This window comes from Leptonotus elevatus, chromosome 1, assembly GCF_054856555.1.
Source record: "Leptonotus elevatus isolate MCC_2025b chromosome 1, RoL_Lele_1.0, whole genome shotgun sequence".
NCBI lineage: Eukaryota > Metazoa > Chordata > Actinopteri > Syngnathiformes > Syngnathidae > Leptonotus > Leptonotus elevatus.
In genome coordinates, this window is record NC_141239.1 from 10,500,938 (window position 1) to 10,526,995 (window position 26,058).

Here is a 26,058-nt window from a genome sequence, read left to right on the forward strand (position 1 = left end):
GTGAAGGCTTAGCAGAACGATCTGGGATGTGAGCACTGACAGTCCTGTTCTGCTGTAGGGAATGAGCAGACCCTCTTCTCTCCTGCCTACAAAACCAGGATAAGGTAGCAGAACAAAATGGCTGCTCTGACTATCGACCCGACAGAGCAGCCTAGGATGTACCAGCAAAGCCTTCTTCAAGATGGACTTTGTGACCTCTTGGAGAATGACAGGTTTGTGGACTGTGTCCTCAAAGTCAAGGACAAGGAGTTCCCCTGTCACCGCTTGGTTTTAGCAGCCAGTAGCCCCTTCTTCAAGGCTATGTTCCTGTCTGACCTGGAGGAAGGCAAGACCCGTGACATAATCCTCAAAGATGTCGAGCCTGGCACGATGGGGATGATTTTGCGCTACATCTACACCTCTGACATTAATTTGACAGAACAGAACGTCCAGGACATCTTCATGGTCGCTAACATGTACCAGATCCCGTCCATCTTCTCTGTTTGTGTGTCCTACCTTCAAGAGAAGTTGGTGCTAGGCAACTGCATGGCCATCTTCAGGTTGGGGTTGCTGCTGGATTGTCCTAGGCTCGCCATGACTGCTCAGGAGTTCATCTGTGAACGCTACCAGGTTGTAATCCGGGACCAGGATTTCCTGCAGCTCGCCGCAGCCGAGCTGGCCCTCATCATCAACTCAGATGCGCTTAATGTGGAGCGGGAAGAACTCGCGTTTGAATCACTGATGGACTGGGTCCGACACGATGAGAAAAAAAGGCTAGAAGACCTGCCAGAATTGTTGCACTGCGTCCGCTTCAGGTTGATGCCTTTGGACTATTTTAAAGAAAAAGTGGAACGCCATCAATATATCCGGTTCAATCAGGAGATCAAGAAAGATTTGGATCTGGTTAAGGACGCTCGCAAAGGTCGTCTCCCAAAACCCAAGTTGGAAAGAACTGAGGGAGAAGGAAGTGAGGAGGATCAGGAGGGTTATCTGCCAGGAATACTCAACAACAACCCCCGTTTTGGGATGTTTGAGACGGACTTGCTACTCATGATCAGTCAAACAGGGACTGTGGCCTATGAACCAGTTGGAAATGAATGCTTTGTCGTATCAGACTCAAAAGAAATTCCAAAGAACCACTGCAGTCTGGTAACCAAAGAGAACCAGGTGTTTGTTGTGGGCGGACTTCTCTACAATGAGGAGAACCAAGATGAACCCTTCACCTCTTACTTCTTACAGGTAATGTTTCAAATGAGACATCTCTTGACCATTTGAAATCTTAAAGAGTAAGTCCAGCCAAAAATTGTATTTACAATAATACAAACCCAATTCCCAAAAAGTTGGGACACTATACAAATTGTGAATAAAAACTGAATGCAATTATGTCTAAGTGCCAAATTTCAATATTTTGTTTAGAATATAACATAGATGACAGGTCAAAAGTTTAAACTGAGAAAATGTATAATTTTAAGGGAAAAAATATGTTGATTGTAAATTTCATGGTGCCAACAAATCTCAAAAAAGTTGGGACAGGTAGCAGAGGCTGGAAAAGTCAATTGCACTTGGAGTGGCAGTGTTTCTCAGGAGCAAAGATGGGTAGAGAATCATCAATTCCTCTAATGTTGCGCAGAAAGATAGAGGATAAATATCAGAAAGGTGTTTACCAGCGAAAAAATGCAAAAAGGTTCAAGTAATCATCATCTACAGTGCATAACATCATCCAAAGATTCAGAGAATCTGGAACAAACTCTGTGTGTAAGGGTCAAGGCCAAAAAAATCATACTGGATGCCCGTGATCTTCGGGCCCTTAAATGGCACTGCGCCGCAAACAGGAATGTTTACTGTAAGGGAAATCACAGAAAGTGCCAGCTGCCGTTGCCAGATGAAACTCGACAGTACAAAGAAGAAGCCATTTCTAAAGCAGAACAAGAAGCGCAGGCGTTTCTCTGGGTCAGGGGTAGTGTGGCAAAGTGGAAACCTGTTTTGTGGTCAGACCAATTACGATTCCAAGTTCTTTGTGGAAAACTGGGGCCCTAGATCATACTGACTAAAGAGGACAAGGACAACCCAAGTTGTTATCAGCACTCAGTTTATAAGCCTGCATCTGTGATAGTATAGGGTTGCATGAGTGCGTATAGCATCCACATCTGGAAAGGCATCGTCAATGCAGAAAGGTATATTCAGATTGGAGAACAACACATGCTCCCATCCAGGCATCATCACTTTCAGAGAAGATCTTGCATTTCTCAACACGATAATGCCGGACCACATGCAGCACCAATTACAACATCATGGCTTCGTAGGAAAAGGATCCGGGTATTGAAATGGCCAGCCTGCAGTCCACTTCTTTCACTTCTAGAGCACATCTGGCGCATCATAAAGGGGAAGGTGCAACAAAGAAAGCCCAAGACAGTTGAAAAGTTAGAGAGACGTGTTAGACAAGAATGGGACAGCATTCCTATTTCTAAACTTGTGAAACTTGTCTCCTCGATCCCCAGACGTTGGCAGACTGTTGTAAGAAGAAGAGGGGTCTTGTCCCAACATTTTTGACATTTGTTGACACCATGGAATTTAAAATCAACATAGTTTTTCCTTAAAATTATACATTTTCTCAGTTTAAACTTTTGACCTGTTCTATTCTGAATAAAATATTAAAAGTTGGCACTTCCACATAGTTGCATTCAGTTTTTATTCACAATTTGTATAGTGTCCCAACTTTTTGGGAATTGAAAAAGTTGCATGTTTCCCTCACTAGTCTAAACACAGTATTCTGGTTAATATTGCGTTTGTGGAATATGAGTTTAAAAAACAAAACAAAATCGACCTGTTTTCATCCATCTCATTTTGCCGCTTGCTCTTGATTTAGAGTAATGCTGCATTTGAGGAAGGTCGGAAATCGGAATTATCCCAGTTGGATTTTCCCAGTTCCGACCTGAAAGCGTTCGAGGAGAAAGTAAGCAACCAAAATGGCGGATAGTGATAAAAAATAAAAATAAAAATTTGTGTCTTCAAAGCACTTTTTGACCTTCAGCAGACTTGCCTTCTCGCAATAAATCAAAAAGAAGAGGAACAATGACGAATGGTAAATAGTATGTATTGATTTACCCTATTTCATAAGTATTCCATACAGTTCAGTAGTTCACCGTATAATTTCAGGCAGGGAGACGGCGGAACACTGTCACGTACATTGTGTTACATGAAGTTATGAATGAAGAAATCTATCTAGTTTAATACTCGAGTAAATTGAGTTTTACCATTCACGGTGTGACCTCACATTGAAGTCGGTCGGCAAAATCAGAGATGTGGGGGCGGGGGTGAGGGGGTGGTTGGAGCTTGTGGGACTTCCAAGTTTAAGGGGGCGTTCCCGTACACACTTCCTGGTACGAAGTTAGGAAAAGTCCGACTTCCCACTTTCCTCGAATGCAGCATTAACAGACATCACGGTTGCTCAGGTTCCAGGTAACAACCAATCACGGCTCACCTGTTTTGTGAAGCTCAGCCGTGCTTGGTCATTACATTACAATATTAATCAGAAGGCTGTGTTATGACCAGTAGATGAACATACAACATATTATTGTAAAGAAAATGTTTGGGTTGACCCGTATTCACATTTCCAGTGACTGTCATTTCCCCACTTACGCATTGTAAATGTCATTCCCAGTTTGACCCAGTAAGTTCAGAATGGTTAGGGATGCCCTCACAACCCAACCCTCGCTGCTTGTTTGGGATGGCAGAAGTGGAGAACTCCATCTTTGTTGTTGGAGGCAAGGAACTGAAAGAGGGGGAACACGCTCTGGACTCAGTCATGATCTATGACAGACAGTAAGTACAGAGCGGGGTGTTAAAAATCTATCTATTGTAGGCTTTTGCAAATGTCGATTTTTAGATTTAAATTCCTCAGCTGTCATCTCATTGGGACCATTTGACTCATGTCCTTAATTTATATGCAGGGTTGGGAGAGTTACTTTTAAAATGTAATCCATTACAGTTACAAGTTACCTTCTAAAACATTTAGTTAGTAACGTAGCATAATATTAAAGTAATGTAACTGGATTACTTTTGGATTACTCCAATAATGAGTATGCTCATGAAAACAAAATAAATATCACCACAATATATATTCTATACAATGTGCCCCTGCTATTTGCGGGTGAGAGGCACCCGGGCAGCCTACAAATAGCCAAAATCCTTGTGTAATTAAAAAGCATGTAGGCTATTGATTGATTGATTGAAGGCCATATGCTGTTTTGGAACTGTCACTGAAAGCAACCACACCTCAGTTTGTTAGATAGATAGATAGATAGATAGATAGATAGATAGATAGATAGATAGATAGATAGATAGATAGATAGATAGATAGATAGATAGATAGATAGATAGATAGATAGATAGATAGATAGATAGATAGATAGATAGATAGATAGATAGATAGATAGATAGATAGATAGATAGATAGATAGATAGATAGATAGATAGATAGATAGATAGATAGATAGATAGATAGATAGATAGATAGATAGATAGATAGATAGATAGATAGATAGATAGATAGATAGATAGATAGATAGTCATCCAATGAGGATGACGATGTGTGACATCAACTGCAAAATGAACTTTTATCGCAGTCACAAGTTTAGCCGTGTATATGTTGTGTATGATGTTTAAATAGTGAATTGGTGGGAGGAAGATTTGTCTGGAAGGTGTAACTCACATTACGGTCGTAGGCTAGCGAGCCATTTCCTCCTCCCGTCCGTGAAGCTTTTTCAAACTGCCCGCGTGTGGAGGACACGACTCGTCAGTTCGTTCGTTCCCACCTCCCCGACATGTAGCAACGGTCCCACTCGCGCGGGCGTGCACGCGCTCTCTCTCGCTCTGTCTCTCTCTCTCTCTCTCTCTCTCTCTCTCTCTCTCTCTCTCTCTCTCTCTCTCTCTCTCTCTCTCTCTCTCTCTCTCTCTCTCTCTCTCTCTCTCTCTCTCTCTCTCTCTCTCTCTCTCTCTCTCTCTCTCTCTCTCTCTCTCTCTCTCTTTTGCAATCTGATTACGTAACTGCAGTACATGTATTCCGTTACTCCCCAAGCCTGTTTATATACATACATACTCTACAATCAAGTCTTGATTCTATTCTTCCTGTACTGCTATTCACTGACTTCCTGAAAACGAAAAACAAGTTTCCCACTGTGAGACAAAGAAAAGCTGACAGTATCTGCAATTCTTTTCATCTCTATTTTCTCTAATCAAAAGCACGTTGCCCCAGAGTTTTTCCTTGCAACAATGAATAAAGAACCATGGATAAAATAGCTCACAGCATGTGGGTTACAACTCTAAATTTTGTGAAAGTGAATTTTGAAGGACCTAATGTAGTGTTTTGACTGCTTTTTTCCCCCAGGTCCTTCAAATGGGGGGAGTCAGACCCTCTTCCATATGTTGTGTACGGCCACGGAACCGTATCACACAAAGGGCTTGTCTATGTTATTGGTGGCAAATCAGAAAGCAAGTAAGTCATATTTATAATCTTCAGCTGCAATATGGATTTGTAAAATTGGAAGAAAACCAGTCACACGTCTTTAATGTTTCCGATGCAGGAAGTGCATGAGGAGAGTCTGTGTCTACAACCCCACTAAATTTGAGTGGAAGGACTTGGCCCCCATGAAGACAGCCCGCTCCCTGTCTGGTGTCGGAGTCCACAAGGACCAGATTTTTGTTGCGACGGGAGTTACAGACTCGGGTCTTACCAGCTGTGTGGAGGTCTATGACATCGCCAGCAACAAGTAAGACAACAGCTTTTAAATGGCGGCTCGCTGTCTCATAATTCTAAAGTGAAGCATCTGTCCACGTATGTGAAATGACTCATGAAACGGGAATAGTAGCAAATGATCATGTCATAAAACAGAAGATTACTGCTGAGTGTGTCGCAGTCAAATAGAACCTGCTTAAAAGCGTTTAGTGTAAAATCGGTCTAGAGCCACAAAACATTTGAAGATTGTGATGAACGAAACAGTGTGTTAGTTTAATGTACCGAGGGGCTAAGAGCTAGTTAGAGCTGCAACATAACAGAAAAATATGTAGCATCCAATACTTTGAAATTCATTTTCTTCTACCTTTTGTCTTCGGTTTTGGGTGTTAATTTTTCATACTTCATTTTTCATTTTAGAATTTTCTGCCTTTCAGTCATTTCTGACATAATTTTATAGACATGGTAATTTGTTCCTTTTAGGACATTTTATTTTTTCTCCTTTTTGCTATAAACTTTCAGAAATTTTGGGCAATTTTGTGGATATTTTATGGTAATTTGGGGGATTTCTTCTTTTGTTTTTGGACATTTTATAGTTACTTTTTGAACATTTTCTTTTCTGCCTTTTTAAATAAATTCTCTGACATTTCTAGCAATTTCATGGACTTTTTATGTTAATATTCTGCTTTTCCTCTTCCATTTATGGTCACGTTTTTAGCTAATTTATTAAAACGTTTTCATCTACCTTTCATTTATCTTTTCCTGACAACTTAATAAAAAAAATTGTTTTTAATTAATTAATTAACAACAACATTAAATCAACTTTTTTTTTGCTGATAAACTTTATAAACTGGTGTCTACAAATGCTGTCTACATGTCCTGGTCATTATTTTTGACATTTTAGTGCATGTTTTTTGAAAGCTTGAATTTGGGACAAAAACTGTGTATTTGGTGCCATCTTAAGGTTAAACACTGGGATAAACATAATTTGGCTGTTTGTCCTCTCATTACGCGAGACGATGCGTACTATGTCGCTTGTTCTGCATGACGTAGACGCCCCCGCTACCAACGGCCTCATTCTCGTACACGCCTCCTTAAACGGCTTATTAATGAGTTGCTGCTGTCAATCACAATCAGACCACGCCCAAAACTCTTCCCATTCGCCACCCAATGGTCCTCCAGGCAACACCCCCTTTGTGCGCCGATTTCAAATCTTAGTGAGAGGTGGAGCAAGAGTCTGACTTCCTGTTGAGCTACTTTTTAATCATTAAGTCATTTAAAGGATATTTTATCGAAAAACAAAACAAAAAGAAATGTGTAAAAAAAAACAATAGAGACTAATGAGCTACACGTGGCTCCAGAGCTGCAGCTTACAGACCCCTGCATGTCTAAACACAGTATTCTGATTAATATTGGATTTGCGGAATATGAGTTATGGGGTTGGCGTGCCTTAGTGGTAGAGTGGTTCTCTCGTAACACAGAGGTTGTGGGTTCGGTCCCATGCCACTGAGACTACGTCAAAGTAGCCTTGAGCAAGATACTGAACCCCCAGTTTTTCCTGTTGCCATCAGTAGTCGAATATAAAGCGCTTTGATGGTCATGTAAGTTGGAAAACTGCTATATAAATGAAGTACCATTTACTATTCAAGCAGCAAAATCCACCTGTTGATATCTATCTCAGGAGGCTGCCATTTTGTTGCCACTTGCTGTCAACTGAAAATGACATCACAATTTCCCAGAGCTCAGTTAACGACCGATCACGGTTCATCTGCTTTCTGAAGCAGAGACATGATTGGTCACTACCTGAGCGCTGAGCAACTGTGATGTCATTTCCACTCGACAGCAAGTGGCAAAATGGCTGCCCACTGAGATGGATAAAAACGGTCGGATTTTGCTTAACTCATATTCCACAAACACAATAATAATCACAATATCATGTTTAGACAAGTGGGGCTGCATTGAACATATTGTTAAGAAAGTTTTAGGGTTGACTTCCTTCCTTAATTAGTGAGGAATGTGATCCTCAACCTGCTCCATGTGTAAAGTGCCCTGTTGTGATTTGGTACTACAAGTCTATCAATAAAACTGAATTCAATTGAGCCTCATTTTTATATGTGTTTGTTGTGTAGATGGTCTGAGTCTACTGAGTTCCCTCAGGAGCGCAGCTCACTCAGTCTGATGTCCATGGGGGGCGTCCTGTATGCCGTGGGGGGATTTTCCATGATGGCCAGTGAAACCAGTGAGGCGCCTGTCCCAACAGAAATGACTGACATCTGGAGGTAAGGAGGACTCCGCTCATTCACTATACTACACTATACTATACTATACTATACTGATCAGAATTTGATGAAACAAATGAAAAATAAAGTAGGGGGGTATCAGTGTAATAGAGAAGTTATTAACTCATTCACTGCCATATAGACGTCAAAAATTCATTTGAACTATTTTTATTAGTTTACATTTTTTTTCCCACTTTTGTTAACAAGAACTTGAAAACCTAGATATTTTTTATTGTATTAAAACAGATATAAAAAATTGGGATTAATCGAGTGTTAACTAGGGAATTATTTTGAACTATTTCTATTTAACTTTTTTTTTATCCATTTTTGTTAACAAGAGTATGAAAACCTAGATATTTGTTTTGTATTAAAACTGATATAAAAAATTGGGATTAATCGTGATTTAACTAGTGAACTCATTTGAATTATTTCTATTTAAAAAAATTAATATATTTTTTTAACAAGAGTATGAAAACCTATAATTTTTTTGTACATTTAGAACAGATGTGAAATTTGTAATTAATCGTGAGTTAATTAGTGAAGTCATGTGATTAATTCCGATTACACATTTTAATTGCCTGACGCCCCTAATTTTTTATATTTTCTTAAAAAAATTAAGTTTATTAACTTTTATTTCTAATTATTCTAATTCTAATTTCTAATTCTAATTTTTAATCATCTTTTCTTTAAAAAAAAGTTCATTAATTTGTATTGTTATAAAGAAAAGATGATTAAAAATTAGGGACGTCAGGTGATTAAAATTTGTAATCGTAATTAATTGCATGACAAATTTTACATCTGTTCTAAATGTACCCCCAAAAAATCTGACTTCTAAATTCTGTGCATTTTGACTCGGGCAAAGACACACAGTGGTTAATTTATTGAGTCCTCTCCATTTTATAATGAAAGGAATGTTGATCCGCGCAGTTATTAAAACGTGAATCTTTCCCACAGATACGATGAGACGGAGAAGTGCTGGAGTGGGATTCTACGTGAGATAATCTATGCAGAGGGAGCCACCATTGTTCCAGTCCGCCTCAACACTTTGCGCCTCAACAAATTATAACACAACTTTAATGCATTGTTAGTAGAGACAGTTTACAGTTTATGGGAAACCACGGAAGTTTTATTACTGAGGATGAGTCAGAGAATGGAAATTAAAAGTAAAATGCCAGCTCTCTTTTATAAAAGTTGATTTACACATCTGTCTGTTATTCTTAGGGTCCGAATTTACAACAGAAATAAAATAAAAGAGTGTTTACATCCCATTTAGTGATGAGTTTGAAAAATAAATCCAAAGTGCAAAGGTTTTTAGTTTTATTCATCTTCCACAGGTATTTTGTATAATAAATTCCATATACTGTACAGTACACAATATTTACACAATATTTACAGGGCACCACTTACAATACACATTCATTATTGACATAATGCAAACACACGAGTGAACAATATGTAGTTTTCTTAAATGTAAACATTGATTTCCAGTTGACACCTGAGCATAGAAGTCATCACCATAAAACATGCCATAAACGGACATTTCCCTCTTATTTACAATATGTACAATGTACAATACGTGTGTGTGAAACATTTAGTCTGAGGTACTTTCACCCAGTTGATGTAAACTGAGCAGGATGTGGCATCAAACATGCTCTTTACAAGAATCAAATCATTGCGGATCTTATCGAAAAAGCCCAGAGCTTGGTAGCAGCTGCAGAAGCGACCTCATCATCTTTCATCTAGTTGACTGATAACCTCAAGGGCCACAGCAAAACTGCTTTTGCTGATGCTTTAGTGATAAAATGTTTGTCAATTTACCGTAACAAGGGGAAATACTGATCTGGGGATGTTACTGTTTTTAAGACACCCCCCCCCCCCCCAATAATAGCTCTTATCATAACAGCACTAAAAAAAAACACTTAGCAGTGTATAAATAATTGGACAGTGAGTTTTCATGAATGTTGCCTTTAGACATCATTACAGTCAACAATCTGTCTACTCTCAACTTTAATAAATAAAGTTGCTTCATAAATAGGGCATCACAGACATTTCATGCACAAAGTACAAACCCCAATTCTGATGAAGTTGAGATGTTGTGTAAAATGTTAACAAGAACAGAATTTGCAAATCATTTTCAACCTATATTCAATTGAATACACTAAAAAGACAAGATGTCCAAATTGATAACTGTTTGTTGTTGTTGTTTGTTTGTTTAGGTTTTTGGTAAATACTTTGAACTTCATGCCTGCAACACTTTTTCAAAAAAGCTGGGGCAGGGACAACAAAAGACTGTGAAAGTTAAAGGGGGGGAGAGGGGAAACAAAATGTCCTGTTTGGAACATTTGACAGGTGAATGCGTTAATTGGAAACAGGTGAGTGTCCAGTGACTTTCCCCACTTTGTGAACAACTGCATGAGCATAGTCCAACAGTTTAAAGGGGATGTCAACCCCATACAAATTTTCTTGACAATAATATGTTCTATGTAGCCCCACTAGTCTAAATACAGTGTTTTGGTTAATATTGTGTTATTGAAATATGAATTAAGCGGAGAAATCCAGCCATTTTTATACGTATCAGTAGGCGGCCATTTTGCCACTTGCTGTTGATTGAAAAATGACATCACAGTTGCTCAGTTCTCAGGTAACAACCAATCACAGCTCAGCTTGGGGAAACAGGTGAGCTGTGACGTCATCTTAAATTGTCAGAAAGTGGCAAAATGGCTGCCCCCTGAGATGAGCTGGATTTTGCTGCATAACTCATATTCCGCAAATTTATTATTAATCAGAATATCATATTTAGACTAGTGAGGTCACATAACATAACATTTTATTGTAAAGAAATGTTTAAAGTTGACTACCCCTTTAGGAACGTTTCTCATTGTTCAATTGCAAGGAATGTAGGGATTTCATTGGAATGTGGGAGTACGCCAAAGCACCAGGAGAAAAACCCCAATCTCAGAACTGTGAATGGATGTGAGAACCACTCGACCAGTATGCTGCCTGGTGGTTTTTAAAGAACCATATGGTGAAAATAACGGACATTAATCACTGTTACCACATAATAACTTGCAGTACAATGCTATGTGCTGTGTAGCAATAATGGAAGTCCTTCAGAACGGCACAACTTCAAGGCAGGAAAACACATAGAAGCCTCAGTAATCCGAGATGCACAAGGCTTCATCAGTCTCTGCTGTGGAATGTCATCCAGCAAATAGAAAACGCCTCGGGCCGGATAAGAAGGTCTATTACGTTGGGAATGCTATGGATTTCTTAATAAACAAAACAACATGGGCTATTAAGTTAAATGCATGCGCTTCATAGCCCAGAAAAATATGAAGCATCTAATACTTTGAGATTCATTTTCTTCTACCTTTTGTCTTTCGTTTTTGGATTATTTATTTATTTATTGACAATTTTTTCATACATTTTTACACTTTTCTGCCTTTCTGTCAAATTTCTAACATTTTTTGGGGGCAATTTTATGGACATATGGTAATTTTCTGTCTCACTTTTTACTTTTGGACATTTTATGGCTACTTTGTAACATTTGTGCTGCTTTTTTTGCTATAAATTTTTTTTGGACATGTTGGGCCATTTGTGGACATTGTATGGTAATTTTTGGGATTTCTTCTTTTGTTTTTGAACATTTTATGTTTACTTTTTGAACATCTTTCCTGCCTTTTCCTTAATTAATTTTCTGATTTTTTGGGCAATTTTGTGGACAATTTATGGCCATTTTTGGGAATTCTTCTTTTGTTTTTGGACACTTTTTGGGCACTTTTTAAACACTTGATTTTCTGCCTTTAAAAAAAAATCTGACTTTTTGGGTAATTTTGTGACATTTTATGGTAATTTTCAAGATTTGTTTGTTTTTGGCCATTTTATAGTTACTTTTTGAACATTCAATTTTGTGAGATTTTTGGCAATTTCATGGACATTTTATTATAATTTTCTACTTTTCCCCTTCCTTTATGGTCACTTTTTGGACATTTTTAGATAATTCAAACAATAATCTACTGATCGCCTCTGTTTTCTGACAACTTAATTTAAAAAAAATACTATTCTTTCTTCTTTTTTTTTTAAATCTAAATCATTACTTCATTTAAATAATATGTTATCTAAAAAATACAAATATATATGTCCCAAAAATATATATAATTTCTACAAATTTTTTTAGAGATCCATTGGGAACCACGGGGAGTCACAAGTTGCAGACCCCTGTCCTAGCCTAACCCTGCGGTCACTGTTTCAACCCAACAAAAAACTAACCTTTTCTGACGGCATATTTCAAATGTTACAATGTGGGAATGGCGCGCACAGCCAGCTTCCAGTAGCGGCCAGGACGGAGCCATTAAGCCTGGATAATGGTAAATGCGTTGAGTTGTTTAGCCCTGTTGGGCTGTCAACCAAGCTAGCATTTAGCATTAGCTGAAGTAATAACGCAGCCACTGGTCACGAGATTCAATTTGTTATAAATAATTCCTGGTGAGAATTTACTAATGTCCTTGTTTTTAATTTTGAAAATCTGGTCAGCCTACATGCAGAATGCTCTCGTAATATCTTTATACAGTACTGTACTATCATTTGTACCGACCCTGTCTTCCATTATAGGTGCACATCACTTGGTAAGAAAAAAGTCACACACTTTCACAGCTAGTTGAAGGAATTACATCAAAATAAAAGGTCATACTGACCCAAAGGGACGCCCGCATCTAACTGCACTGCTTAAGTATGCCACCCTTTCAATATGTGCAGAGCCCAGCCGTTGTCCGTGTCAGATGGCTGAAAAATGCTCCTGACAAGCAGATGCTCGCCGGGCAGTGGGGCTGCATTTGGTTAACATGGTGATCTGGGTGCTGAAGTTGTTCCCATTGCTGCCTATGGAGGGCTGCTGGTACTTGGTGTCTGCGCCCAGGAAGCGCTGTAACATCCATCTGCGCCACTTACGCTTAATCTCCGCTTGTACCTGCAGGGCAGATGAGGAGGTCGAGAAAACGTGGCGGAGAGACGGTGCTGACAACGTGAAAGGCTCGTGATATAATAGGCCGGCAAACGTTTTAGGCAGCTATTTTTGTCTTTGCTTACCTCTCCATTTAGGAAACAGTACAAGACAGCAACTACGAAACCCTGCAGGAGAGAGAATATGTTGCCAATTTTCCAACTGCGCAGACATTTTTTAGTATGAATAATGTCTTTAGGGCTAGGACCAATATGGGGGCTCTCATAACAGAGAGTTGGATCTCAGGGAAAATTTCCCAGGAGATAACATTCTTTGCTAAAGCAGCTATTAATCAGTGATGGCTTCCATCTTCAGTGCTCCATCATGCCCTTTGCTCTTACCATCAATTTACTGGTGTGGAACTCAATGTTTTTTTTTTTAATTGTGCAATATGTTAGACCATTTTCTGCGGCATCTTGTATTCAAGTGATACACTTAATTTTTTTTTTCAATTTTTCTTGTGTGTTGTTATGTAAACATGAAAATTCACGTCTGTCATTGTCTTAACAGGTCACCCCTCAGCAATCGTCCATCATTTGAATCTTTACCTGAAATGACCCAAGGATAAGATCAAACACCATCCTCAGGTGCGGGTGAATGTGGTCCGGGATGAAAGCAAAGATGATGTAGTTTATCCCAAAGAGAGGTATCAAGAGCAGCGTGGATTTAGCCAGTCTCCTGGAGGGAGGAAGGATTCAGATGAAGAGACTCTTTATCTTGATCCGAGACGGGAAAAACATTGGTCAATATGCTGGACACCATGAACAACACATCAACACAACATTTCTGTAAAAATGGTTTCTGTCAAGCCAATCCATCAAGTAGGACAAGTATTATGAGAAACGGCATCACATGTTACTTTAAAGCTGATGAAGTAAATAGTTTTGTCTTTTCATGATTATGGAGAGGTACGCAGCCTTGTATCCCACTAGAATAAATCTGAGCAGATCTCCATATTGAGGATCAAAACAACAGCAATCTGTATTAAGATATCAATCTTTAAATTAGTTTTTACTTGAGGATCCCGTAAGAATACCACAATTTTTTTTGGGAATCATCCAAATTCCAGGGGACATATTATACACGAATATACGAGAAATTACAAAAGAAATTCACATTGCATGGCCCTTTTTTTTTTGCGTATTTAAAAAAGCTGCATAGAGCATTTTATTATCAAGAGTGTGTGGTAGTTGTCAGGTTGTGTAACACTATGGGGGATTTGGGTGTCGCAACCCCCCAGTATTTTAACTTATTCACTGCCATTGACGGCTATAGACGTCAAAAATGCATTTGAACTATTTCTATTAGTTTCACTTCTTTTGTTAACAAGAGTATGAAAAAAATTGTTTTAAATATCGTACATTTAGAACAGATATAAAATTTGTGATTAATCGTGAGTTAACTATTGAAGTCATGCGATTAATTACAATTTTAAAAATGTATTGTCTGACGTGCCTAATTTTTTAATAATCCTTTCTTTTTTTAATTAGGGGCTTAAAGCAATATTTTTTTTTAATTGTAATTAATCACATGACAACTAGTTAACTCAAGATTAATCACGAATTTTATATCTGTTCTAAATGAACAACAAATGTTTTTCTAGGTTTTCATACTCTTGTTAACAAAAGTGGAAAAAATATGAAACTAATAGAAATACTTCAAATGAATTTTTGACGTCTGTAGCCGTCAATGGTTGATATCCACACCCAATAGCAATGGGGGACGTGTGAAATGTTGGTTTTATTTTTGTTTATGTTGCGGGCCGCTAAAGAAGGTCATACTTTGGACACCACCGCAATATAGATTTTTTTTTTTTGATAATATTTAGAATATCGAATTCAAACAACATGCAATTTAAAAATTGCATAGTTTCTGGTAAAAATTGTGTTTGACATGTGTAGTGTTTACATTCTTGTAAAATCTTATAACTACACTCTAATGAAAAAAAATGGTGATTTGTTTCAAAATAGATATTTCATTTTTTTTTATATGCACTAAAAACCTACGAGTACTGATTTGACTCCTTTCTTCCAATGTCAGGACAATTCATCTTCTGCCGTAAAATCCGGATAATACAGATGAAGAGGAAAAAGTTGACCTGCCAAGAAAGTAGCAAATGACGAAATATAACTCGACTGTCTAGAGCTGTGCAGTAAATGTCACTCACAGCGAAGCAATGTCACTCACAAGGATAGTTACAAGAATGGGCGTTTTGATGATCCACCAGGGTTTGTCATCAATTATCTCCCAGCATCTGCCAGAAAAGACAAGAAAGTCAGGAACCAACTGTTGCTCACACTTTTACTACCATCAATGTGATTACCCACAAGTGCTGTGGGAAATCACGTAAAAGGCAGGATATCTTCATTAGAATTACCATGCAAAAAAAAATATTGATGACTTTTTAGGAACTCTATATGCAAATTTAGCGTGGCAACAAAAACAGAGTTCAGCTCTACTTATAAAAAAAAAAGAAGTAATTTTTCTACAGAAGAGACTTAATGTGCTTCGAGGGTGATAATGATATATTTTAAATAATTCCCCAACAAACCGTGACAGAGACAAAAGATAAAGAACACGATTATTCTCACCCAAGATCATTTAAATAAGCCTTTGTAATCACCCAAGCTGAGATAAAGATGGTCGGAGCCACTGCAAATGACAAACATGAATATATCATTAGATTTGTCGCATAGACAAATATATCTAAATAACCAAATACTGCAATGACCTTGCAGATGATTTTACAGGTTGCAAATGAGAGTGAACAAAAATATTGTGTTTTGGGTACACTAAGCACGATTCCTCTTGGCAGCCATTACAATTCTGGCATATTTATGAGTATCTATGAGTTATTTCAATGGTGTAATGAAAATGGCCAGCAAGGTAAACTCCACGGAGAAAGGTTCAAGCCTAGATTAAACCCAGAACATTGAAAATGCATGCGGAGTGCCTGATGGCTTTGATGGATATTGCCGATTGTTTAGTCTGCTACGCTTACATAAATTGCTTAAATGGAGTCTTTTCAGCAGCAGCTGCCTGCTGCAGACCAAACTCAACCAGGAGTGATCCATATGCAAATGAAGGCACAGTATTATCTCCACCAAATTGATCCACTGACGTATGACGATGGTTGTGATGGATGTGTCTGAAAAGCAGCTAATAGGCTCTATACACACTGAGTTCCATTAAAAAAAATATATATATTTTTTTTTAAAGTAAGACATCTGTCTTATGTTCACATACCCCAGCCAATCAGGATGTACCACCAGAAGTACTTCCTCTCCGAGAAGAAGGAGACAGCGAGGAGAGCGTGGAGATAGAGGCCTTCGACCAGCAGCCAGAAGTAACTGGCCATGATGCCATATTGGAAGAACACCACCACTGCCTTGCAACCCACCTGAAAAGCATCCGCACTTTCATGCAGTCAGTCAACAGGAAATGATTGTGAACTCATTTTGGTGACGGCTGCGCTTTATTTTGGGAAATGAAAACGACACAAGTTTATTCAGCCAGCACTCATGCAAAAAGCAAGCAGTGAAACAGCATTCACTTTTCAGAGTTGATTTATACTTAACGGCCTCACCATTTAGGCCTGCATGCTATTTCAAAGATAATTGTCTTTTATTGCGGCGGGAGGCTACTCAGTATGCTACTGAGAGATGGACATTTGACATGCATTTGATTTATAAAGTAAATAGTTCGTTTTCCCACAAAGGCATGTTTATTTTAAGAAAAATCTTTTTTGACCGAAGCCTGTGCAGACTGATATCAGGCTGTAAACTAGTTGAGACTCAATCAACTGATTTGCTGTACTCCATTTTGTTTCAACTACTTAATAATCAATTCCACATCATTTACAGAACCCCTAATGATCAATTAATCCATTAACCATACATTAACTCATTCACTGCCATAAATTCATAAAAAAAAAAAAAGATTATTAAAAATTAGGGGCGACAGGCGATTAACATTTTTAATTGTAATTAATCGCATGACTTCACTAACACGATTAATCACAAATTTTATATCTGTTCTAAATGTACAATAAAAAAATTCTAGGTTTTTATACTCACGTTAACAAAAGTGGAGACAAAATGTGAAACTAATAGAAATAGTTCAAATGAATTTTTGACGTCTATAGCCGTCAATGGCAGTGAATTAACATTTTAAAGCTCTCAATATGATGCAGTCCACGATGATACAGTCCCCTACAGTGTCAATTAAACGTGATGATTTTTTTCCCCTGGGGCATACAATTCCACTTTTTTTCCCAGACCGATACCAGTACTAATACTCAGATGTTGGAAAGTCACCGATGCCGATACCAAGAACCAATACCAATAATAGTTTGAGAAATCCTAATATAGCTTTTTTTTCTTAAAATTGCATGAAATTAATTGCATTTCGTTTCTATTCTTATATTTATAATGTTTAGTTCCTGATTGTAAAATGGCCACAAGTGGGCGGCTGATCCTGGTCGGCGTGTGTACTGAGACCATGAAAATAAGGCCGGGTATCAGCCCGTTACTCACCCACCCTTAATCTTTTTTTAATCATAATTTTTGATAAACGTCTTTTGTTGGATCTCATTAGAGTGTGCATGTCAGTTCAAAGCTACTTCAATATAATTGGCTAATGCAGCCATATATAACTCCAGTGAAGCTTAATCGATACAACAATAATATACTGTACCTGACACTTGCTTAAAATGTAAGGAAGCTAAGGGAACATTTGTGCAATGTATTTGGCAATGTAATACGATAAAGACATTTTGGCAGGAAGTATTCAATAAAGTTAGTTTAATTTTGTCTATGAAAATCCCTTTGGATGTTAAAATTATGCTAATGTGTGTATATCCTAAAAAGAATTATACTGAGGTGTCCAGCTCGTAGATTTATAGATTTTGCAATAATACAAGCCAAAAGGAATATAGCCCTTAACTGGAAAAAACTATGATTGGAGTATGGATCCAATCAATGGGGCAAAGCAGGATGGTGAAGAGAATCTCTTATTTTCTTAAGAATAAACTGGTGGAATTTTTGTTTTCATTCAGAAACTATTTATACAATTTATCAAAAATGTTGATAAGCAATATGTAGGCATTACTCACATTTTAGTAACAATTGACCGATATGATGTATGTATAAAGTGTATGTATATGTGTATGCATGTGTATATGTATAAATGTTTTTTTTCTCTTTTTATGTACATGTATGTACAGTATGTGTATATACGTATATCTGTATGTTCTATAAGGTAGCTAATGTAACACTCGATGAAGGAAATTAGAACATGTACATTGGTGATGTTTATATTGATGTCTAGGTATAAGCTATGTTGTTTTTTTGTTCATTTTATGTTTATGATGAGGTATAGTGTGTGTTTGGGGAGGGTTGGGAAAATGGGGTTTGCATTGTTTTGTGTTTTTGTTGTATTAAAAACCAATAAATATATTGTTTAAAAAAAGTGCATGTGTACTTAATGTTGTGGCCAGTGAGTGTAGCTAGCTACATATACAGTGTCTATTATTCCAATTATTTCTGTTAGCCTGTAATAAGTTGACCTTCAAAGTAAAACATTATTTCAAGTTCCTTCTGTTGTTTTAAAAAAGAACTTTTAATTCAGAGTTAGGTTATTGTCATAACATTTCTTTCCCTGTGATTTGCACAGGGTGTTTTGACAGGCTGAATTGTAAATTGTAAATTGATCTCTTCTCAAATGTTGTATTTTCCCCCCACTTGGAATGTTAACAAATGGCGTAGACGGGGAGCAGCTGTGTTTGAAGTGGGAAAATCTGTGTACCCGGAGGAGGAAATATCTCAGCTCTGACATTAGGGCTTGCAAAGGTGATTTATAGCCTGCGGATCTAATCAACTCAGGTAATAAAGCAATGGACTGGACTGGAGCAAGATATGAGACACACACATACCTGACACTGGTAACATGATCAGTCGCATAAAGATAACACCCTCGCCTTCCTACATTAAAACCAGTAGCAGCAACTCCTGATCCTGAAATTCCAGACCGTGCTCTGGCATGGTTTGTCTTTATGTTTTGCGCCATAACAGAACTGAATGTGATTTATTGACAAATGTTCCGACTTAATGTTCAGCAAACAGGAACTCTCACAACATCCTGTTGAACAAATGAATGGGGAGCACTTTAGGAGTGGAGAGGACTTGGCAAACATTGTTACACCCACTGTCAGGCTAAGCAAACTTCAAGACAACGCTTTAATGTCAGCCAATAATTCATTCAGAGAGATGCGGTCAAGGTTAGAGAGGAGTTGACTTGCACTTTGATGCATATGCAGGACTCGTTACAAAATCCACAAACAAAGGCAATGTCTGTTAGTAAGATTAAAAGTGTTTCAGTATTTTACTCACAGAGGAATGGCAACTTTCCGTCTCGCCGACGTCATACAGGACCACGTCCTTGATGAAGACAGCGATGGCTTTCAGAATGAAGGACACAAAAAGATGCATGTGGATGTAGTTTCTCGTGCAGTGCAGCTTCCTGTAACACAACACAACTTCAGTGTGAGTGTAAGGTCTCTATGTTCATGGACAGCGCACAATGGAATGGAATTAGGAATTTGCAGGAAGTAGACTAATCATTAGACCAGTTAAACGCATGTCTAAGTTGTGGCGCAGGTGGTGTAACACAAATTTGATTAAGGTGCATATTCTGACCTGAGTGAACATTTGGCGGCTGGAAATAGACTAAACTTGCCGTCCGCTGGAATCAGGTCTAACTTGTGGTGCAAGTAGTGAAATGCAATTTTGGTGAATTTGAACGATATGTGTGCTGGATGTCATTCATAAAAATGACAACAGCGTGCATCAAACATTGTAGAAAGCAATTCACTGAACAAATTCAGTGGACTAAAGCGTCTGTGTGCTAGTCTGCGAAAATGTGATTTGTGCTAGACTTGCTCTGGCTTCAAAAATAGAGCCTATAGAATGCTGTTGTATTGCAACAATAAATATCTCTCCTCTCCAAAAATCTAACATTGAAATGTGTTCCAAATTATTTGTTCAGCCCAGTTTTCCCACTCTTAATGAGCCAAGGAATAAATGACTGTTGTCAAGTCAAAACCTTTCTAAAATCGTCACTTTTCAGTCGAACCCAAAATTGGCATTCTTGTTCAACTAAAGAAAGCAACCCATTGCCAACACTTGATAATTCGTCAAAATGATACCCACACGTGTAGACGGACCAAAAGAATAGATTTTTGAAAAAATATAAAAATGTGCCAAATTGTGACAGCCCACCGCCAAAAAAGTGTATAACGAATACTGTGTACAGAAATAATGAATATGCATTTTACAATATAAATACAGTATGTAGTGGAATTGAAAGCACAATTAATTGTTCTGCCTGTCTCCATAAATGAATTATTTGTAGTAAATAAATAATCATTTAGTACCATTTACCATTTCATTTACTACTAAATGAAATTGGATAATTTCCCACGCCACACCTGATCATCTATCTTGGCGCACTAATGTGCTGCGCCATATTAGCTGGGATGGCTATTTCCCACTACATTAATCTTCTTATAACATTAACTTGTGTGTATATCTGCACTATTATTCATAAACTGACATGCCCGGTAAGTAGAAAGAAATAATAGACCATTTTTAGTAAAAGCCCCCACACCCAAAATAAAAAATAAAAACTACTGTACATTGTCAGCCAATGTCTTTGGTTGAAGACAGTCAAATTCCATAAACAATGAAGTTCTTCAGCGCAAATTGTTGCTGTATGTATACCTGGCAGATAATCACAATCGCTGCAAGAGCAACAAACTACTAATAAAAACTACAAGAGACAGCATCTTTATTGACCTGCACGAATAAATGCTTTAAGATAAAAGTTTAACTCGTTCCGTGACCACACTCGTAACTCAAAACATGCTTATCACAAATCATGTTTCCCCATTGAAATTAATGTAAATGCCATTAAAGTAGCACTAAGGAACTTTTCAACCTTAATCAAATACTTTCATAGCTCTTCTGATGAAACACCGACTTAAAAGTAGTTGAATGGTACCTTTGCCATGGCCTGAGGGGGTCTCTATCATTTTTACTGGCACTAAACAACTTTGAGGAGGATGGTAGGAACACTGCCGCACAAAAAACTACAAATGTGCTGACTGCTTTATGGCATACGTCACTTCCACTTTTATCCATTCGTTACAAAGACGGAAGTCAATTTGAAAGTCGTGAGCTCAAGAATGCCGCAATGCCGCTTGTCCTCATGAGAAACGTGGTCTTCCTTCTGGCATAACGTTACCGACTTTGTCCATATGGCGGCGCCATAATCAACGTAAACTGAAAGTTCCTTGCTACAGTCTAATGAATGAAATAATGTAAAAGAATATAAAGAATGTAATGTCATCACTTTTTTAATGGTCAGCGGTTATTATGCTGCTCCTTCTGCTGTTTGTCTAATTGTTACCGGGGGTCCGTATAAAACAAATATATGGAGACAGAGAAGACAATAAAGAGCAGCAGTAAACAGCTTGAAGCCTTTTTTATTTTTATTTTAAGAATTGCTAACTAATTCTATCTGCCAAACTGCTCCTTGTTGTGAAGTGAGCACTCACGTCTCAAGATTGTGCTCACAAGTTAAAACACAAAATCAGTCAAATGATGGCTTGTATCTCGAAAACCTATTGTTGAGTCAGTCCCTCGTCTATCATCAATCCCTGTAAATATTGCAAATGAATTGCACCTACTCTCGACATTGTGGAATGTCCTGCAGTGAAAAATTCTCGGAGTTTCAAACTTGCGACGAGGAGTGTGTAAATCATTGGGTTGAGACCTCACACAACATTATCCAGCTGCCCAATATTAACAGAAAACACTGCTCACATCCTGTGTGTGTCCTCCATAGTCTAAACCATTGGCATTTCACAACGGCGACAAGTAAACACATCCCTTGCTGTTTAACCCTCCACATACATGCACACACATGGCCGAAAACAGTGATGTGTTTACACGTGGCCGCGCCCCCACGATCACTTACTGTAATGACTCGTGCTTGTGTCATTTATCCATGCACACACATACTCTCTGTGTGCAAACAGAAGGTCAGGAGGAAACATGCTGTGCACAACAGCAGCTCCCTCGCTAAGTGGTTGCACTTTATAGCTGCTTCCTTGTCTGGCAACTGTTGCAAAAGCATTTAGATGCGAGTCCTGCACACGAGGTGACAAACACTGTAAAAGGTCAGGAAGTAAGATGGGTGATGAGGAGGCTTTTGTCGTGTTCAATGGAGGGAAGGGAAGAAAGGTGTCGCTAGATCTCCTTACCGGAAGAGGCACAGGATGATGATGGCGACGGTGAGGGAAATAAGCGACACGCTGTGACCGATGGTGTAACCCACTTTGACGGTGTCAAAGAAGTCTTCCTGCAAGAAGACACATTTAGTTTGTGGCTAAAAAGTCAGCATGTGTGGGGTTGCCATACCGACCGTGTCATCATCATCCATGGTGCTGTTGGGATTATAGCCACAGTCCATTACATAGGAGTCAATGCTAATCGGAGTCCAGCCATCTGCAGTGCACGTCTTGGACAGGTTACCTAATGAGCAGACAGACAAACAGACAGACAGCAGTTCATCTCAGTATTGTGTGTTGGCTGCAGCTGTGTGAGTCGCAAGGAAAGCAACCATTGCATTTGCTCACACTTAATTATGTCACACACACACACACGCATTCTCACTGGAATGCTTCCAAACGCTAAAAGGAAATGGGAAGTATGACTGAAAGGGATCAGCAACGATACCAGGACAGTTCCCACATGCATTTGCCTCTATCTGTCTGGTAATTACTCCAACTTGAAAAACAGCCCAGGAAGTCAGTAAGAGGTATTTATACTCTGCCCTGCCTGTGGGGGTACAAGTCAAAGGTTCATGTACATCTGACTCACAAGAGTCGTAGGAGAGAGAGAGCCGGTGGTCTTCAGACCAAAAAAATAAAGCTCAGAAAGTATACTAGCCAAGAGCTCAGAATAGAGAAATACCACTAAGTCCTTTATTTGTCCCATGAGGGGGATATATAGTTGTTAGACGTGGACTTGGAAATGAACTAATGGAGGGAGAAAGCTGGACACAAACAAGGAACCGGTAGCTGGGGCACCAGAAAAATACTGTTTATAACAGAAATGTTTTTTCTCGTAAAAAAAACCCGCAAATTTTCCGGCAGCTGGGGCACCAGAAAAATAATGTGAAATAACAGATTTTTTTTTTCTCATTTAAAAATAACGGTAATTTTCTGGCAACTGAGGCGCCAGAAAAATACGGTGAAATAACAGAAAATTACTTTCTTGTAAAAAAAAAAAGATCAAAATTTCCGGCAGCTGGGGCACCAGAAAAATACTGTGAAATAACATAAAAATGTACTTTACTTACTTTAAAATTACTAGGTTTTTTTCATATATATATTTTTTTTTACAGTGTATTTTTCTCTTCTATAAAGGCCAACCTGGGTCCTCAACATGGGTTTGAATGAACCCCAGTGTTTTGATGAGTCCGTTTCAGGGGTTCGGCAGAGGTGAAGACACACACCCAACTCAAATGATTTGTGAGATACGCCTGCTTGGCCCTCATTGGCTGCAGGTGATCACGGAATTGGTGCACTTAGTAGTCAACTTGTGACTTCATTTATTGTGACGTTAATCTTCGTTATTGTCTTCATAGTAACTAGGTCAAGCAAAAAAGAAAGTGATCAGATGAATATGTGCAAAATGAAGTGTATGTATAACAGAACATATGGTGTTCCACAGGGTTCATTTCTGGGGCCTCTGCTGTTTTCACTGGAGTGTAAGAGGCTTTTAAAAAATAAAAATAAAAAAAGAAGAAGAAGTAAACTATACATCTCCAGCACTTAAAATAAGTGTCGAGATCTAGATCATTTTTATGAAATATATTTTTCCAGTTATCTTGCTTGCTTGAGTGTCATTGCAAAATATTGCTGACAAGTTGAGGGGTCTTCTCAGGTAGTCAAGAGCCGACCGACAATAGCCAACAGGTTTGTGTCCATCATAATCAGCACAATTTACATGTCGGGAATGTGCGGGGGCTCACGGACTTGCAAATTAGCATTTGTTTTCTTCAACAACTCCATATGGCTGAACAAGGAGTTATAATTTAGCATTTTAGTGTCAGGAAATCTGAATTGGGCAAGCACTTGAGAATTTCTGCAGGCTTTTTTATTCACTTCAGAAAGTGCCCGGTAGTGCCTCTTTATAAAAATGCAGACAAAGGCATGCTTGACAACTCTCCTTCTCCGCATGGATTCAATAGAATCATCTGGTTGAGACACACTATTGTCAGCCGGCACCATTCAGACTTTCGCAGAAGAGGCTTTGAGCACGTTGTGCTCATCTTGCATTTGAAGAAATGCGCATTGTCGGAACATCTTCACAGAAGAGCGGCACTGGGCACATTTCAACTAGACTCCCTGATGCTTCTCACTTTTGGTTTTCAGTGTCCGTGATCATTTTTTAGTTGACTTGTTTTAACCCCGACATGGCCAAGTTTGTTGGCTTCTCATTGGAAAAGTAGTTGTGGTCCAATATCAATAATGATTTTGTCTTCTTTTTTCTTTTTTTTTTACAACGTCTGTGATTGGATCATTCATGGCACTGATGACGTCACAAACATGGCAAGGCATCAGCTCTTTATGCACACGGTGAGTGAACCCGGTTATTTCCGGGCTTGGGGCGCCTGATCCAGGTTTAAGCCCACAACTGCTCACGTGTGGTCACAAGACCTTCCTGGTAGAAAGGTCTTGACATAAACACAGCGCTTGAAGTCACTTTGCAGCTCTTCTTTAGGTGGTTGCTTACATGGCAGCAGCCTACCCATGATAGAAACATTAAAAGCAGAATTTCCAATTGCGTGTGATCTACTTTTACTTTTCTCTACAGTGACCGCTTTGGAAAGCTCGTGATGAATGTCACATTTATGTTAATGTGCACATTCTGGGTATTGCGCCATCTTCGTACAAGCAAATACACTCTCATTTGTTTTACTACTTGAACTTGGACTGAAGTTGAATCATGTACTGTAAATCAGGAGATTCTTAAGAGAAAGCGTCTTTCATCTGGGAAGAGAAAAAAAATCCGTCAACCTTGGAAAATGTGGTCCACATGGCATAAAGTTAAATCACTGCTTCTTCTCTTTTCTTTTCTTTTCTTTTTTTGCATTTGCTACTGGCTATAAAATGGGGGGTGTTAGTAAGGCCCACTGTCTCGCAAATGTTTCTGAAACAGAAAGATATATCAAGATTTATTTGGTTGTTGAATTCCACACTTGATATGTGCCGTGGGTAGGCACTCCAGACACACAATTGTTTGTATACAAGATATTAAAATGTCATTTTTCTGTAATATGTTTGTTGTCTTTCAGAGTTTAACCTTCACAGAGCTCTGCACTCTACTAAAATGTCATTCTTGTTATCTTTGTAAAGGTTACACTTTTAATATTGTCACTTTTTTTTTTCTTTTTTAATGGCTTAAGTCATATTTGGACCCCCCTTAAGCATCCCAGTGTTTAATTGACTTCCACAAAGTTGATTTGAATACAGAGTTAAACCAATGTTTTTAAAATAATTAAATATTTAACACTAGGAGAGAGTACTTTTTTTTTTTATGTGTCAGTATTTCCCAGGAGAAGGAGGAAAATGACTCGTTTCGAGTTAATCTAACACTCTGAGGAGTAAAATTCACACTATACATAGTAAATTCTGCTGAGTTAATTTTTACTCCTAACAGGCTCCATTTGGTATTCAGAGTAAGTTTTACTCAAAGTAGTTTTATTGTGTACGAGAGAATTTGCCTAGATCATGAAAAAAACTATTCAAGATTTTTTCACTCACAAATTCTAAGTAAATTTTGCAAGGAGACATTTGGACTAAATGTGACTAGTTTATTTTAAAGCAACAACCCAAAAAAGTTACTCAAGGGTTGAGGAATAAACTCACGACCTTCAGCTTGCCTCTCTATCACATGAGCTATGCCACTCCTACTGTTTGCTTATATCCAAAAGGAGATATC

General features: G+C 38.3%; 2 protein-coding genes across 2 annotated transcripts in view; one reads left to right on the forward strand and one right to left on the reverse strand.

The window, feature by feature from the left end:
* On the forward strand, nucleotides 1–9,298 carry LOC147180673 (kelch-like protein 40a). The gene is made up of 6 exons (XM_086074945.1): nucleotides 1–1,218; nucleotides 3,641–3,801; nucleotides 5,366–5,473; nucleotides 5,562–5,747; nucleotides 7,840–7,989; nucleotides 8,944–9,298. Exons 1-6 carry the CDS (start codon nucleotides 118–120, stop codon nucleotides 9,053–9,055), a joined length of 1,818 nt encoding a protein of 605 aa, XP_085931071.1. The 5' UTR covers nucleotides 1–117; the 3' UTR covers nucleotides 9,056–9,298.
* The window catches only part of LOC147180674 (vasoactive intestinal polypeptide receptor-like), a 26,780-nt gene continuing 10,011 nt past the window's right edge, over nucleotides 9,290–26,058 (reverse strand). Inside the window, exons 4-13 of the mRNA XM_086074946.1 lie at nucleotides 22,472–22,581; nucleotides 22,311–22,408; nucleotides 19,378–19,507; nucleotides 16,235–16,388; nucleotides 15,580–15,640; nucleotides 15,176–15,242; nucleotides 14,995–15,086; nucleotides 13,537–13,666; nucleotides 13,075–13,116; nucleotides 9,290–12,955 (exon numbers count right to left, since the gene is read on the reverse strand). Of these exons, the coding sequence (XP_085931072.1) occupies nucleotides 12,764–12,955; nucleotides 13,075–13,116; nucleotides 13,537–13,666; nucleotides 14,995–15,086; nucleotides 15,176–15,242; nucleotides 15,580–15,640; nucleotides 16,235–16,388; nucleotides 19,378–19,507; nucleotides 22,311–22,408; nucleotides 22,472–22,581 (1,076 nt within the window). The 3' untranslated portion in view covers nucleotides 9,290–12,763. The remainder of the gene's footprint in view (nucleotides 12,956–13,074; nucleotides 13,117–13,536; nucleotides 13,667–14,994; nucleotides 15,087–15,175; nucleotides 15,243–15,579; nucleotides 15,641–16,234; nucleotides 16,389–19,377; nucleotides 19,508–22,310; nucleotides 22,409–22,471; nucleotides 22,582–26,058) is intronic.